The 15,946-nt window shown below is 37.2% G+C and overlaps 1 protein-coding gene and 1 pseudogene across 9 annotated transcripts in view; one reads left to right on the top strand and one right to left on the bottom strand.

Moving 5' to 3' along the window:
• The window catches only part of FER (FER tyrosine kinase), a 434,834-nt gene that overhangs the window by 16,314 nt on the left and 402,574 nt on the right, over positions 1-15,946 (bottom strand). For all 9 annotated transcript variants that reach the window (XM_025992805.2, XM_072736632.1, XM_072736630.1 and 6 more), the window contains one exon: positions 8,032-8,186. In XM_025992805.2, coding sequence (XP_025848590.1) covers positions 8,032-8,186 — 155 coding nt within the window. The remainder of the gene's footprint in view (positions 1-8,031; positions 8,187-15,946) is intronic.
• Positions 11,130-15,378, top strand: LOC140595420 (transcription factor BTF3 pseudogene; annotated as a pseudogene).

Here is a 15,946-nt window from a genome sequence, read left to right on the forward strand (position 1 = left end):
TTCACAGTAGTCCTTTATGACCTTTACTTCTGTGGTACTAGTTGTAACAGCTCCTCTTTCATTTCTTGTTTTATTTGAGTCCTCTCTTTTTTCTTGGTAAGTCTAACTAAAAGTTTGTCAGGTTTTTTTTTTTTCCCCAGAGAACCAACTCTTTGTTCATTGTTCTTTTTATTACCTTTTTAATTTCTATTTCATATTTCTGCTCTGAGCTATGTTATTTCCTTCCTTCTACTAACTTTGGTCTTCATTTCTTCTTTTTCTAGTTACTTGATGAGTAATGTTAGTTTGAGATTTTTTTCCCTTTATTTATTTATTGCTATGAACTTCCCTCTTAGAGTTGTTTTTGCTTCATCTCATAAATTTTGGTATATTTCCATTTTGATTTGTCTCAGGTTATTTTTAAAAAGATATTATTTATTTATTAGAGAGCAAGCGAGTGTGCAAGCACTGCAGGAGGGGCAGAGCGACAAGAAGAGGCAAAGAAACCCAAGCAGACTTCATGCCAAGTGAGGTACCCCCTGTGGGGCCCAATTCACAACTCTGAGATCATGACCTAAGCCAAAACGAAGAGTCAGGCATTTAATTAACTGAGCCAGCCAGGTGCTCCTGAAGTTTTTTTTTTTTTTTTTTAAGGTTTCTTCTTTAATTCATTGGTTTTCAGTAGAATATTGTTTAATTTCCCAGTAATTGTAGAATTTCATACCACTGTGGTCAGAAAAGATGCACGATAGGATTTAGATCTTCTTAAGTTTATTAAGACTTGTTTTGTGGCCTAAGATATGATGTACCCTGGAGAATGTTCCATGTGCACCTGAGAAGGATGTGTATTCTGGTGCTCCTGAATGAGATGTTCTGTATATAATTATGTAGTCTATCTGGTCCAGTGTGTTATTTAAGACCCATATTTCCTTATTGATACTTCTGTCTGAACGACCTATCCATAGATATGTGGTATATTAAACACTTCTATATTATTGCTATTTCTCTCTTTAGATCTGTTAATATTTTCTTTGTATGTTTAAGTGAGCCTACGTTGGCTGCACAAATATATATTTATTTATTTATCAATATTTAAAAATGTTATATACTCTTGTGGTATTGGCCACTTTATCATTATGTGATGCCTTTCTTTGTCCTTGACTACAGTCTTAAAGTCTATTTGGTGTGACAGAAGCAGAGCTACCTTAGCTTTCTTTTGATTTTCATTTGCATGAAATATCTTTTCCTGTCTCTTCACTTTGAGTCTGTGTATGTCCTTACATCTGCAGTGGGTTTCTTGGAGGCAGCACATAGATGAGTCTTGTTTTTGTTTTTTTATTCATTCAGCCAGTCTGTGTCTTTTGATTGGAGAATTTAGTACATTTATGATTAAAGAAACTGCTGATAGGTATGTACTTATTGCCAGTTTGTTCATTGCTTCCTGGATGTTTGCAGTTCCTCTCTGTTCCCTTCTTCTCTTGCTCTCTTCCTTTGTGGTTTGATGACTTTCTTTAGTGGTTGCTCAAATTTCTTTTATAATTATCTTTTGTGTATCTAATATAGACTTTTGCTTTGTGGTTACCATAGGAGTTACATAAAACAATCTATATTTATAACACTCTATTTTAAGTTAACAACTTAAACACTCTTTTAAGATAACAACTTAAGTTTGCATGGATTCTAAAGCTCTACAGATTTACTCTCCCTCATGTCTGGTTTTTGATATCTCAGTTTACATCATTTATTTTGTGTACCCCTTAACTCATTATTTTGTTACATTTTTACTACTTTTGTCTTTTAACTTTTATGCTAGCTTTATAAATGATTAATCTCCTATCTTTACTAAATATTTAACTTTACCAGTGAGACTTACACTTTGTGTTTTCTTGTTACAATAAGCACCCCTTCTTTTCAGCTTAGAGAAGTCCTTTTAGCATTTCTTGGAAGGCTGTTTTAGTGGTGATCAACTCCTTAACTTGTGCTTTGTATTTCCTTCAATTCTAAATGGTACCTTTGCCAGGTAGAGTATTCTTGTTTGCAAATGTTCTACTTTCAGCCTCTGAATATACTGAATATACTCTCTTCTGGTCTGCTAAAACCAGTTCCTGCTTGAAAGTTTCTACTAAAAAATCTTCTGATAGTCTTATGGACGCACACTTATATACAACAATTTGCTTTTCTCTTGTTGTTTTTAAGATTCTTTTATTCTTTTTAACCGTTGACATTTTAATTATGATGTGTCTTGGTGCGAGTCTCTTTGAGTTAGTTTTATTTGGAACTCAATGAGCCTTGTAGATCTGGATGTGTCTCTTTCCCTAAATTAGGGAAGCTTGAAACCATTATTTCTTCAAGTAAGTTTTCTGTCCCTTACTCTTCTTCTTCCTTTGGGACTTCTATAATGCAAATGTTAGTCTGCTTCATAGTGTCCTATAAGAAAATTCCTTGAGTTATCTCCACTTCTTAAAATTCTTTTTGTTGCTCTGATTTGGTGAGTTCCACTGCTTTGTCTTTGAGTTAACTGATCCTCTCTTTTTCATCTAGTCTGCTAGTAAAACCCCTCTACTGTATTTTTTTTTAGCCCAATTACTGCATTTTTCAGCTTTGTGACTTCTATTTGGTAATTGGTACTCCATTAGATTTTCTATCCATTGAAGTTCTCACTATATTCATCCATTCTTCTCTGAGTTTGGCAAGCATCTTTATGATTATTACTTTGCAGTCTTTATCTGGTAACTTCTGTTTCACTAAATTTTTTTTCCTAAGAATTTCTTTAGTCTTTTCATTTGGAACATATTTCAGTGTTTATTCATTTTGTTTGACTCTTTGTTGGTTTTTATGCATTAGAGGAAGAGCCATTTCTCCCAATCTTGAAGAAGTAGCCTCATGTATTACATGAATGTCATCATTCAATTTTGCCCTAGTTCCTTGTTGTCTTTCAAATGCTTGTGATTGCCCATGCAGACTATTTTATTTTTAATAGATCATAGTAGTTGAGGGTACTCTTAGATCTATCATGTCCAAAAGAATCTCACCACTGTAACTGATTTGCAGCCAGATCCTAAACAATGGCTAAGGTCCCACAGTCCTGTAGGACTACAAGTGTAAGCCCCACTGACCACTAGAGCCAGCTGATCTGGAGTTGTACCCTGGGCACAGGTGTAAAGATTTGGGGCTCTAGATGAGTGCATAAGCTCATAAGCTCAGATACCAGGGAGGTAGGGGGAGAACGCAAAGGCAGTGTCCACCGTCTACATTACCTCAAGCTCTAGATGTGTGCCAAACCTGAAGCCTACCCCTCAGTCTGAAGCTCCCGACAAGCACATAGGCTTCTTTCATAGTTGGCTGTTGGCGCAGTGCCTTGGGGAATGGGTAGCTTGCCAAGAACAATCTCTCTGATTGTTACTGTCCTCTGGGACACAGGAATCCGAGTGTCCCTTAGTCAATAGAGCCAGATCAAGGGGCAGTCTCTGGATGGCAGCCCCTAAAACTGGGCCACCAGCTGGGTGTAAGAGCTCTCTTCTGAGACATACTGGTGCTCTAGTATACAGCAGGACAGAGTATGAAGCGGGGCAGACGCCTGCCCTCTAATGTCTCTGGAAAGGATCAGTCAGGTCTTAGATGTGTGTTCAATCATAAGCCTGCACCTCTGGCTGTAGCTCTGATAATAAGCTAATAGGTCTCTTTCATAGAAAGGCAGAGCTCTGGGCCTATTGCCTCTTGCTGTGCCCTAGGGGTGGCAGCTGGTTCAGAACATTTTCTCCGTTGGTTACAGTCCTGTAGGATCTGTGAAAGTAAGCCCTGCTGACCACAGGTCAGAGCCAGGTGCTATCGAGGCGTCTCCAGGTGGCACCTGCTAAAATCTGAGCACCGGACAAGGGTATAAGCTCCCTTCTGGGAGATTCTGGGAAGCAAAGGAGAGGGAGAGTGCAGATATAGTATCCTTTGTTCCTAGACAGAACCTCCACAGGCCTATAGATTGGTGCCATACCAGAAGTCTGCCCTCAGGCCACAGCTCCTAGACAAACAGATAAAGACTGTATGTTGCTGTCAGGGCTCTAGGGTGGTAGCCTGCCAAAGGGTGTTCTCGGATTGTTACACTCATATGGAACACAGGCATGCAAACCCCCTAGACTCCAAACCTAATATCAAGGTTGTTCCCTGTGTGGCAGCTGCAAAAACCAGGCTACCAGATACTGTGTATCTGGCAGGTACTGGTGCTCAGGGGTGCAGCAGAAGTAGAATGTGAAAATGGCATCTGCCAGCCTCCATCCCTGGAAAGCATCCCCAGGAGACCTGTAGACGTGTATTGAATAAGATGCCCCTCAGGTTGATGCTTTCAGACTAGCATCTGAGCTTCTTTCACATAGCCTGTCTGTTGCCTGCTGCTGCTCTGGGCTCTAGGGCAGGTGATTCCAAGCATGGGGCCCTTTAAGAGTTGTGTTTATATTCCTTTAGCCTTATGGGTTACGTGGATGTGAGTCTTGTTGACTTCAGTTTTCTTGTTAATTTAAATTTGATTAGCCAACATACAGTACATCATTAGTCTCAGATGCAGTGTTCACCAATTCATCACTCATCAAAAGTAGATATTTTGGGAGCTCACCTCTCAGGTGCAGGTCTTAAATGCTGCAGTGCCTGATGTGAGTGCTTAAACCCTTTGTTCTTCAGGGAGAAGCTCTAGGTTTTTAGTTTCCTCCTGATTATGGTTCTCTGTGCTGTGGATTAGGTTTATGGTGAGATTGAGTCTTAGCCTCTCTTACCTGCTGTGATGTGGGTTTTTTCTTTTCTTGTTTGCCTACTATGTAGCACTTGGTTAGCTAGTTTTTAGGGTTTTTTGAGAGAATTGTTCCATAGACTTGGTGTGTCTGTGAGAGGAGGTGTGAGTTTGGGCTCTTCTTAGATCTCCATCTTGAATTTTAATGGGCTAAGAGCAACTTAAAATTGTACAGAATTTTGCTACTTCTCCACCTCATTTGATCTTCACGATACCCCTACATGGAAAAGGCACTATGTTCTCATCTTTCAAATTAGAAAACATAGGTGCACAGAAGTAGATGATTTGCCAAGGTCATGCAACTAATGTTATAACTGATAGGAAATCTGGCCCTGATGGTTGATCCAGAACTCTTTTCACTATAAATCCTGCCTCCTTCTCATTTCAGAGTAGTCATGTCAGGCTAATTAGAGGATGCATCAGCTCAAAATTGTTAGATGACAAACAAAAATATATCTTTTAATTTTCCCTTTTAGATTATTTCTTTGTTGAAGGTGAGTATCCTAGCTGCCCTTTACAAGCACAGTATCTTTTGTAACAGCTATATTGAGCATGGCAGCAATATATGCTGAAAAACTATTGAGTATGCTGCCATTTTGTGATTAAAAAGTGGGGGAGGGGATATATATATGCAATTATGTGTTGTGTGGCCAGAGACAGGAGGGAGAGGGGCTTACCTGTCATTGGAGACTCCTTTCTGTTGTTTGATTTTTTAAAAAAACAAATATATGTGTCATTAAAAAAAAATCAAATGACAGCAACACTAATGACAAAATAATGGTAAAAATAAATTTAACAGTATGGCCCTAAGGCAAAATTTCTGTGAGGTTCCTTAGACTGAAGGAGTTTTCTATCAGCCTTGCTCCCACATGTCATCGGAAACTTGGGTAGTATTTCAGCTACTCTGAGGCAACATGCAATAAAAAAAACCTTGGAAATGAGGTAAAAATCTTACCACCAATCATAGAATGATATTTGCATAAAACCTGAAAGAAGTATGGCAAGAAATAGGTCTTTCAATAGATATATTTTCCACTCTGGTTAAACTCTGAGGAATTCCCTCCTGGGCTGGGTAATAAGTATGCCAGACTTATTCCACAACTACGGTTAAAATCTCTCCCCCTCTGTCATGTAAATTGTTCTGCATTGTATTAATATTAAAGACTGATAAAAAAAAGAATGTCCCTCCTTGCCAACCAAAGATCTTCACAGCTCTCTTTATTACTTAAAATGCTGTAGGTCTGGCTCTAAGAGATATCCAGAAATAGAATTTTGATTTGTAAATACTTTAGTCAGCTTGAAATTCAACTAAAATACATTTTGATTAAAAGGCAGAATTTTACTTGGCATGATAGTTAAGAGGACACTCAAGGCAACCAAGAGGATCTGGTCAACAGGGTTAAAATAAATTCTAGAGAGCTGGATTTCAGGGTCTCCCAAGTCCAGTTCCAGCCCCTTTACAGGAATGCTCTAAATGTACAAGAAGGGGTTAACAATGTCTTGCTATTTAAAGAAAACCTCTGCGTAAATAACAAGTTACAGTCTTTTATCCTGTGATTGTTCTTAAGAATACAACCGTAGACTAATATCGCTGTAGAAAATAGCAGGGGTGCCATTTTCTCTAGATTCTGAGGAAGAGTGGAATTAGTCTGTGATCATTAGAAAGCTTATAAAAACTTCTCTTGCTAGCACATGGGAAGACAAATTAGGATGAGGATTCGTATCTATGGAGTATTAAGCTCAAAAACTTCATTACTGGGAACTAGAACAACTTAGTCAATTTCTCGTAATGACAACTACATACAACATATACTCCATAGTGTCATTAATATACAAAATACCAAATAGGTCCTGGTGTCTGAATCAGCCCCAACTAGCTTCCAAACGAATCATTTTACAAAGCTTTATCTGGAAAACATCTGGCAGTTCCTCACAAAGTTAAATGTGTAGAATTTACCATACAACTCCTAGTGTTTGCCCACAATAACTAAAAACAGGTCCTCAAACAGATCCTTATACACAAATGTTCATTGCACTATTCACAAGCCGAAAGGTGAAAACTGCCCAAATATGCACCAATGAATGAAGGGATAAACAAATTATTAATATACACAATGGGATATTATCCAGCCACAAAAAGGAATGAAGTTAATTATACATGTTACAACATGGATGAACCTCCAAAACATTTAAGAAATGTATACTATGTGTAGGATGATTCCTTTTACATGAAATATGCAGGACAGGTAAATCCGTAGCAACAAAAAACAGACATGTGGTTGCCAGTGGCTGGGGGAAAATGAGGGATGGGGAGGAAATGGGTAAAGTTTACTATTCTGGAGTGATGAAAATGCTGGAACTAGAAAGTAGTAGTGGTTGTAGAATACTGTCAACTGTACTAAATACCACTGAATTATTCACTTCAAAATGCTTAATTTTAAGTTAGAAGAATTGTACCTCACTTGACAAAGCTTTATCTTTAATTTTATCTTTATCATTGAATTAAGGCATTTATAAATGCCCTATTCAGCATGATGAAGTAATTTTCATTTTAAAACAGTCAAGAATAATTTTATGATATTTCAATTTAAAACATACTGTACCCATTTACCAACCCATGGCTCATATGCCACTTCACTCAGTTAAAATGTAATTTATAATTTCAGTTAAAGCACAATCTCTCTCCTTTTAATCCTTGAGCCATTACCCATCTTGTTGCAGCCCATTTTATCCCAACCACAGATAATGCAACCTGTATTTATTTCCAATTGCAATGACACGCACACACAAATTCCTGCAAATTTAAAAGTGTAACTTCCCTTCTCTCCCCACAAGATGTATACAGGTTCCAGAGACAGAAATGCTAAAAAACTATGTTAATTTTTAGAGTGAGAAACTATAGACTTGATAATATTTTAAAACCATATTAGGTGAGGTTATTGTGCCAATTATAAGACATTCCAAAGCAGTGGTCTAGAGCCATAGCAACACTTAAAAAAATAATTTTTAGGGATTAAAGAAACCCTTTCCAAAGTGCTTATAAGTATACCCATCTTTTAAATTTAGCAATGTTACATGTAGAAATCTGACCAATAAGGTTAATGAATTGAGTTTCTGCTCCTGTGTAAGTACAAAATATGAATACTTACACATTATTGTGTTGATTTTCAAATCATTCTAACTTGGGCTCTACTTTACTCCTGTAACTTTGCTTGTGAATGTTTTGTGCTGATGGAGTACATTTTTTACCACCAAAAAGAAAAACAGTCTATTCTTACCATAATTAAGAGCTTCTGGTGCTGTCCATTTAATGGGAATCTGCTTTAAGCCAGAAGATGAATACACTCCACCATCCTCTTGACGAGACATTCCAAAGTCACTGATTTTCAGAACGTTATTTTCACCTACCAGGCAGTTTCTTGCAGCCAGATCCCTAGGTTACAATAAGATATAGGAAATACCTATTAAAACAAATTGAAAGCTGCTTTCACATTTATGACTTCCACACTTTGCATTTTTACATTTGCAATGTATTTATAATGAGGTTAAGAATGCTTGTGATTTACCAGTCCTTCTCATCTTTTCTGTCATAGGCAAAAATCACCAGTGAGAGTATTTGCATAGGGAACAGGCCCCATGCTAATTTTCTAGGCACCACATATATTTCCATTTAAATAGAAAAGTACTGATTCTAGGGTTAAGAGAAAATCACAGAGGAGAGGCTATGCAAACTTGGCCTTATTTCTCACTGGACTAGATTTCCTAGAGTAGCACTATTTTACATAACTTCTGTAATGATGGAATGTTCTCTATCGGTGCTGCCCAATAGGTAAGTCATTGGCACGTGTGACTATTGAATACTTGGAATGGAACTCATGCGATCGAGAAACTGCATTTTTAAATGTACTTTTAGTTAATTAAATTTAAATAGCTGCATGTAGCTAGACAGCCTTTGGCTGTTGTAGACTTAAGAGCTTCCCAAAGAGTGGAGAATGACTGAGGTGCTAGAGAGGCTTGCAATTCTTTTTCTACTGCATCTGGGGCAGGCAAAACTGCAATGATCTGGCTCTGCCTGTCTCTCTCACCTCATCTTGTTCTACTCTACATAATTTCTAAATTCTACCTATACTGGGTTTCTTTTTGTCCTCAAATGCAGGACAATCCCCTAATGTGACAAGCTTATTTCCACTGTAGGGCTTTGCCTGGAGTGCTCTTATTTGTTATTTGTTCTCTTTGCCTGGAGTGCTTTTCTTCTAGGCTATGTTATAGCTGGCTCATATTCATTCTTCTCTCAAATGCCCTTTTCTCAGAGAAATCTGTCTTGACCATCTCTTTTCATCACTGCAGTCTTCCTTATCAGATATCCCTACTTTAATTCTAGTGAGAAGCCCTTCAATAATCAAACTCATATATATACCTATTTATACATTTTTATATATTTATATATGTAGAGACAGAATGTATATGAGTGTATGAATCTATACATATACACAGAAAATCAGATAATATGTCAAATAGTCTGAATATGAAGAATAAAGTTGTATAAGGGGAGATATTTACTAGCAGGAATCCTATTTGAGGTAGGCTGTTAGGGAAGATCTCTTTGATAATATGGTATTTGATATGAAGGAAGTTAAGAAGCCAGCCACGGGGTTATCTAGAAGAAATGCATTCATGATAGAGACCCTGAAATTGGTACATACTTAGTATACTCAAGGAACATTAAGGAAGCTAGTATAACTGGTATGAAATGAGGGGAAGAAAATAGTCAATTTAATCAGAAGGTTAGCCAAAACCAAATGATGTATAGCTTTTTTACTAGTAAGTCCCTTGGATTTTACTGAGAGTAAGCTGGGAGGTAACTGGAGAGTTCTGTGCACAAGAATGATGTGATCTTACTTAAGGTTTGAAGAACCATATGCTATTGTGTAGAGAATGAACTGACGGAGTTCCATTAGAAGACTATCTCAGAAGACTATTTCAGAAGTCCAGGAATGGCAACAATAGCCTGCACGAAGATGGAGTCAATCAATAATATTTGCTGGTAGACTGGATGTGGAAAAGGAGAGAAAAGGAATCATGGATGACTCCAGGATATTTTGAGCCTGAGCACCTAGAAGCATGGAACGGACATTTACTGAAACGGGGAAGGTTACCAAAAAATTGCTAGAATGGATACAGGAATTTAGCCAAGTTGCAGGATATAAAAATCAACGCACAGAAGTGAGGTGCATTTCTATACACTAACAGTGAGGCAGAAGAAAGAGAAACCAAGGAATTGGATCTTATTTACAATTGCACAAAACCTGTAATATACCTAGGAATAAACCTAACCAAAGAGGTAAAGGAGCTATACTCTGAAAACTATAGAACACTCATGCAATAAATTGATGAAGACACAAAGAAATGAAAAACATTCCATGCTCATGGATTGGAAGAACAAATATTGTTAAAATGTCTATGCAACCCAAGGCAATCGAGTGCAATCCCTATCGAAATACCAACATTTTTCACAGAGCTGGAACAGACAATCCTAAGATTTGTAACCAGAAAAGACCCCAAATAGCCAAAGTAATGTTGAAAAAGAAAACCAAGAGTGGAGGCGTCACAATTCTGGACTTCAAGCTGTATTACAAGACAGTATGATAATGGGACAAAAAAGACACACTAGAATAGAAAACCTGGAAATACACTCAACTCTACAGTCAACTAATCTTCGACAAAGCAGGAAAGAATATCCAATGGAAAATCGCAGTCCTTCAACAAACTGGACAGCCACATGCGGAATAGTGAAGTTGGATGACTTTCTTACACCATATACAAAAATGAACAAAATGGATGAAAGACCTAAATGTGAGACAGGAATCCATCAAAATCCTAGAGGAGAATACAGGTAGCAACCTCTTTGACCTTGGCCACAGCTACTTATTAGACACATCTCCAGAGGCAAGAGAAACAAAAGCAAAAGTGAACTATTAGGACTTCTTTAAGATACAAAGCTTTTGCACAGCAAAGGAAACAGTCAGCAAAACTAAAAGGCAATCTATAGAATGGGAGAAGATATCTGCAAATGACATACCAGAGAAAGGGCTAGTATCCAAAATCTATAAAGAACTTATCAAACTCAACACCCAAAAAACAAATAATCCAGTCAAGAAATAGCCAGAAGACATGGAGACACTTCTCCAAAGAAACAAATGGCCAACAGGCACAGGAAAAGGTGCTGAACATCACTCATCATCAGGGAAATGCAAATCAAAACCACAATGAAATAACACCTCACCCAGGTCAGAATGCTAAAATGAACAACTCAGGGAATAATAGATGTTGGCATGGATGCAGAGAAAAGAGAACCCTCTTATGCTGTTGGTGGGAATGCAAGCTGGTGCAGGAACTCTGGAAAGTAGCATGGAGATTCCTCGGAAAGTTAAAAATGGAGCTACCCTATGACTCAGCAGTTGTACCACTAGGTATTTATTCAAAGGATACAAACACAGTGATTCGAAGGGGTACCTGCACCCCAATGTTCATGGCAGCAATGTCCACATTGACAGACGAATGGGTAAAGAAGATGTAGTGTATGTACACATTAGAATATTACTGAACCATCAAAAAAAATGAAATCTTGCCATTTGCAACAAGGTGGATAGAACTAGAGGCTATTAGGTTGAGTGAAATAAGTCAGTCAGAGAAAGACAAACACCATATGATTTCACTCCTGTGTGGAATTTAAGAAACAAAACTGATGAACATCGGGGAAGGGAATGAAAAATAAGATAAAACAGAGAGGCGGGATCCCTGGGTGGCGCAGCGGTTTGGCACCTGCCTTTGGCCCAGGGCCCGATCCTGGAGACCCGGGATCGAATCCCACGTCGGGCTCCCGGTGCATGGAGCCTGCTTCTCCCTCTGCCTGTGTCTCTGCCTCTCTCTCTCTCTGTGACTATCATAAATAAATAAAAATTAAAAAAAAAAACAGAGAGGCAAGCGATAAATGACTCTTGACTAGAGGGAATAAATTGTGGGTTGCTGGAGGGGAGGTAGGTAGGGGTCTGCTAAATGGGTTAAGGAGGGCACTTGTGGTGAGTCCTGGGTGTTAATGGTAAGTGATGAATCACTAAATTCTATTCCTGAAACCAATACAGCGCTATATGTTAACTCACTTGAATTTAAATAAAAGCTTAGAAAAAACAAAAAATAAATTACCATTACACTTCTCTCTCCTGCTATCATAAAGAGGAAGCATACTAAAGTTGTAAAAGCTTCAAGAGATAAGGAGACTGGGTGCCTAATGAGTATGCTATATATATTCTGGACTATTTCTGTATTTGTGGGCTTTTGTGTGTGTGTGTGTGTGTGTGTGTGTGTGTGTGTGTGTGTGTTTTATATTTGCAGTCAAAGTAATCAGTATGGATGGGGGAAGGCCTTAGTTTTGGACATGTATAGTTTATTAGATTTTCAAGTACAGATATAGAGTAGGCAAGTGGGTCTATTAGTCTGGAGGTTAGAAAAGGTCTAAGAGTTGTCAGCTTTCAGATTTGAGGTTACAGAATTACAGAATGCTTTCACCTAGAGAGTGAGTGTAGAGAGGAAATAGAGGTGTTCAAGGCATGCCATCATTTAGTTGCCTGTTTTGTTGTTTCCCCCTCATTTCTCTTGGAGCACTCCTCTTATGTGTACTCCAGTTACACAGTAATACAAGGGAGGCAACACTAGTGTCTGAAACATAATAGAAACCAAATCCTTGTGACCTGAGGAATCAGGAAAAGAGGTCCTTATAAGTGTATGAAAAATCATAGAGAGGAAACGGCCAGAGAAGAGGATTACCTGGTTCCATGTTTGAACCCACACAAGTTTCAGTCTAATCCTTGAGCTACACATTTGATGGGCAGACCTAAGCCCGTTTAGAGAACAAAACTCCTTTAAACCATGTCTCAAAGTAATTCCTGGCTGTCTCACACAGTCTCACACAGGGTACTAAAACACAGGCTTTGAGAAAGTTAACTGTGATTTGAATCACTGTGAGACAGAATTTGCATTCTGAACCCAACAGGGTTGATTGCCTACAGAAACAAAAATCTTAATCATCTCCAGCACAATATAACAGGGACTTAGAGTTTGTACAGTATAACATTCATAATATCTAGGGCACAACTCAAAATTGCTAAACATACCGAAAACCAGAAAAATGTGATCAATTCTAAGGGAAAAGCAATCAACAAATGCCAACATTGTAGTAACCGTAATAAAGTGGCTATTAGAACTATACTCCGTTTGATAAAGGAAAATATATTTGAAATTAATGGAAAAGCAGACATCCTTAGTAGAGGAATAAAAACTGTAGAAAAATTATAAAAATGGAGAAACTGAGAAATAAAATACAGTATCTAAAATTTAAAAATCACTGCATAGGATCAAAAGCATACTGATAACAGAGGAGTCAATACACTTGAAGATAATCCAATATAAAATATGCCAGCTGAAGAACACAAAGAAAAGAAAATAGAAAAATGTGAAAAGAGTATCAGGGATCTATACAATATCAAAATATGGAAAATACCTATTACCGGAGGAGAGGAAATAAGAGTCTGGGAGTCTACTTCTCCCAGATGTAGAGGAACAGAGTGATTGAGGCAGAAAATCTGTTTGAAAAACTAATGACTAAAGTCCCAAATTTAGTTGAAAGAAATAAATTTACATATTTAAGAATCTCTGTGAACTCCAAACAGGGTAAAAATAAATAAAAAATCAAAACCAAAAAAACCCTCCTACACATATCCTTATCAAGCTGCTAAAATCCAAGAAAAAGAAAATGTCTTAAAAGTGGATAGAGAAAATGACACATTCAATACAGAAACCAATTCAAATAATCCAATTTCTCAAAAAAAAAAAAAAAAAGATGGGGGCAGAAGACTATGGAATAACATCTTTCATTTGTTAAGGTGACAATTTTCCCCAATTTATCTATAGACTTAATGTACACCCAATTAGAATTCAAGCAGATGTCTCTGTCAACCCAGAATTCCATAGCCAGCATAAATATCCTACAGAAATGAAGGCAGTACATTGTCATATGAAAGAAAACAGAATTAACGGTCAGTGGATCCACTCTCCCAGAAACACTAGTAGTTCAGACTAAATGATACCAGAAAGAAATCTGAAACATCAGGATAGAAGGAAGCACAACAGAAATGGTAAATATGCGGGCAAATATACATTTTTTCCCTCTTAAGTTCTTTAAAATGTGACTGAATATTGAAAATATTACAGCATTATTTGATCAGGTTTTTGGTGTATGTAAATGTTATACATAAAAACTACCAGAAAAGACAGAGGTTGAGTGTGTACAAAGGAACTCATATGGATGAAAATTTTCTACATTTCCCATGAAATGATATAGTATTAACTCTTAATAGTTTGTCAAAGGTTAGGTGTGCATATTCCAATCTATAGAGCAACTCCTAAAAAAAAAGATATAAAAAGATACAGCTAAAACATCAAAAGATATAATTATATAGGATGCTAAAAATATCAAACATTATATAGTCAAAATATCAAATATTCAAAATATCAGTATCTAGACTAAAAAGTGGTCATTACTACTGATTCTACAGACAGAATAAAGTATAGATAATAATAGTTCTATATTTAAGAACAAGTATAATTTGGCATCAAAAAATATTCCCAAAAAGCAAATTTCAATTCAGATGGTTTCATTAGTAGGTTTTATCATACAATTTACATATTGTATGTATGATATTATGTACATATTATAATAACAATATTATAGGAGCTCTTTCAAAACAGAGAGAGTGGCGCCTAACCTCAGCTGGTCCGCCTGAGACCCCCCGAACGCCAACCCTAGTCCCCCGCGCGGTCCCATTTGCGCTCCAACAAGATGAAAGAAACTATCATGAACCAGGAGAAACTCGCCAAATTGCAAGCACAAGTGTGCATTGGTGGGAAAGGAACTGCTCGCCGAAAGAAGAAGGTGGTTCATAGAACAGCTACAGCAGATGATAAAAAACTTCAGTTCTCCTTAAAGAAGTTAGGGGTAAACAATATCTCTGGTATTGAAGAAGTGAATATGTTCACAAACCAAGGAACAGTGATCCATTTTAACAACCCTAAAGTTCAGGCATCGCTGGCAGCGAACACTTTCACCGTTACAGGCCATGCTGAGACAAAGCAGTTGACAGAAATGCTACCCAGTATCTTAAACCAGCTTGGTGCAGACAGTCTGACTAGTTTAAGAAGACTGGCTGAAGCTCTGCCCAAACAATCCGTGGATGGAAAAGCACCACTTGCTACCAGAGAGGATGATGATGATGAAGTTCCAGATCTTGTGGAGAATTTTGATGAAGCTTCCAAGAATGAAGCAAACTGAATTGAGTCAACTTCTGAAGAAGATAAAACTTGAAGAAGTTACTGGGAGCTGCTATTTTATATTATGACTGCTTTTTAAAATTTTGTTCATGGATCTGATAAAATCTAGATCTCTAATATTTTTAAGCCCAAGCCCCTTGGACACTGCAGCTCTTTTCAGTTTTTGCTTATACACAATTCATTCTTTGCAGCTAATTAAGCTGAAGAAGCCTGGGAATAAAGTTTGAAACAAGGTTAATAAAGTTCTTTGCCTAGAAAAAAAAAAACCAACAAAACAGAGTAACTGTCTAACTCACTTCATGAAGTCAGTAGAACTCTAATACAAAAGCTGACAGACACTATCAAAATACAGGAAAATATCATAAAGACAGAGACAAATATTTTAAAGAAAATATCAGCAAATCAAATCCAGTAATATATAAAAAGGATAACACATCATGGCCAAATAGGGCTTATCCAATTATGCAAGGTTGGTTTAACATCTGGAAATTAATAAATGTAATCCACTAGATTGACAGAAAACAGGGAACAAAACCATTTGATCATTCCAACTGAAGCAGAAAAAGCATTTGACAGCATTCAATATCTGTTAATGATAAAATGCTCAACAAATTGGAAATACTAAGGAGCTTACTCAACCTGACGAAGGGCATCTACAAAAAATTCAACTATCAATATCATACTTAATGGTGAAAGACTAAAATGCCTGCTTTTACCAACTTCTATTCTTGAGGTTCTAGGCTTCAAAATAAGGCATAAAAGCAAAGCAAAGCAAAACAAAACAAAAAAACAACCAAACAAAAAAACCAC

This window comes from Vulpes vulpes, chromosome 14, assembly GCF_048418805.1.
Source record: "Vulpes vulpes isolate BD-2025 chromosome 14, VulVul3, whole genome shotgun sequence".
Classification (NCBI taxonomy): Eukaryota; Metazoa; Chordata; class Mammalia; order Carnivora; family Canidae; genus Vulpes; species Vulpes vulpes.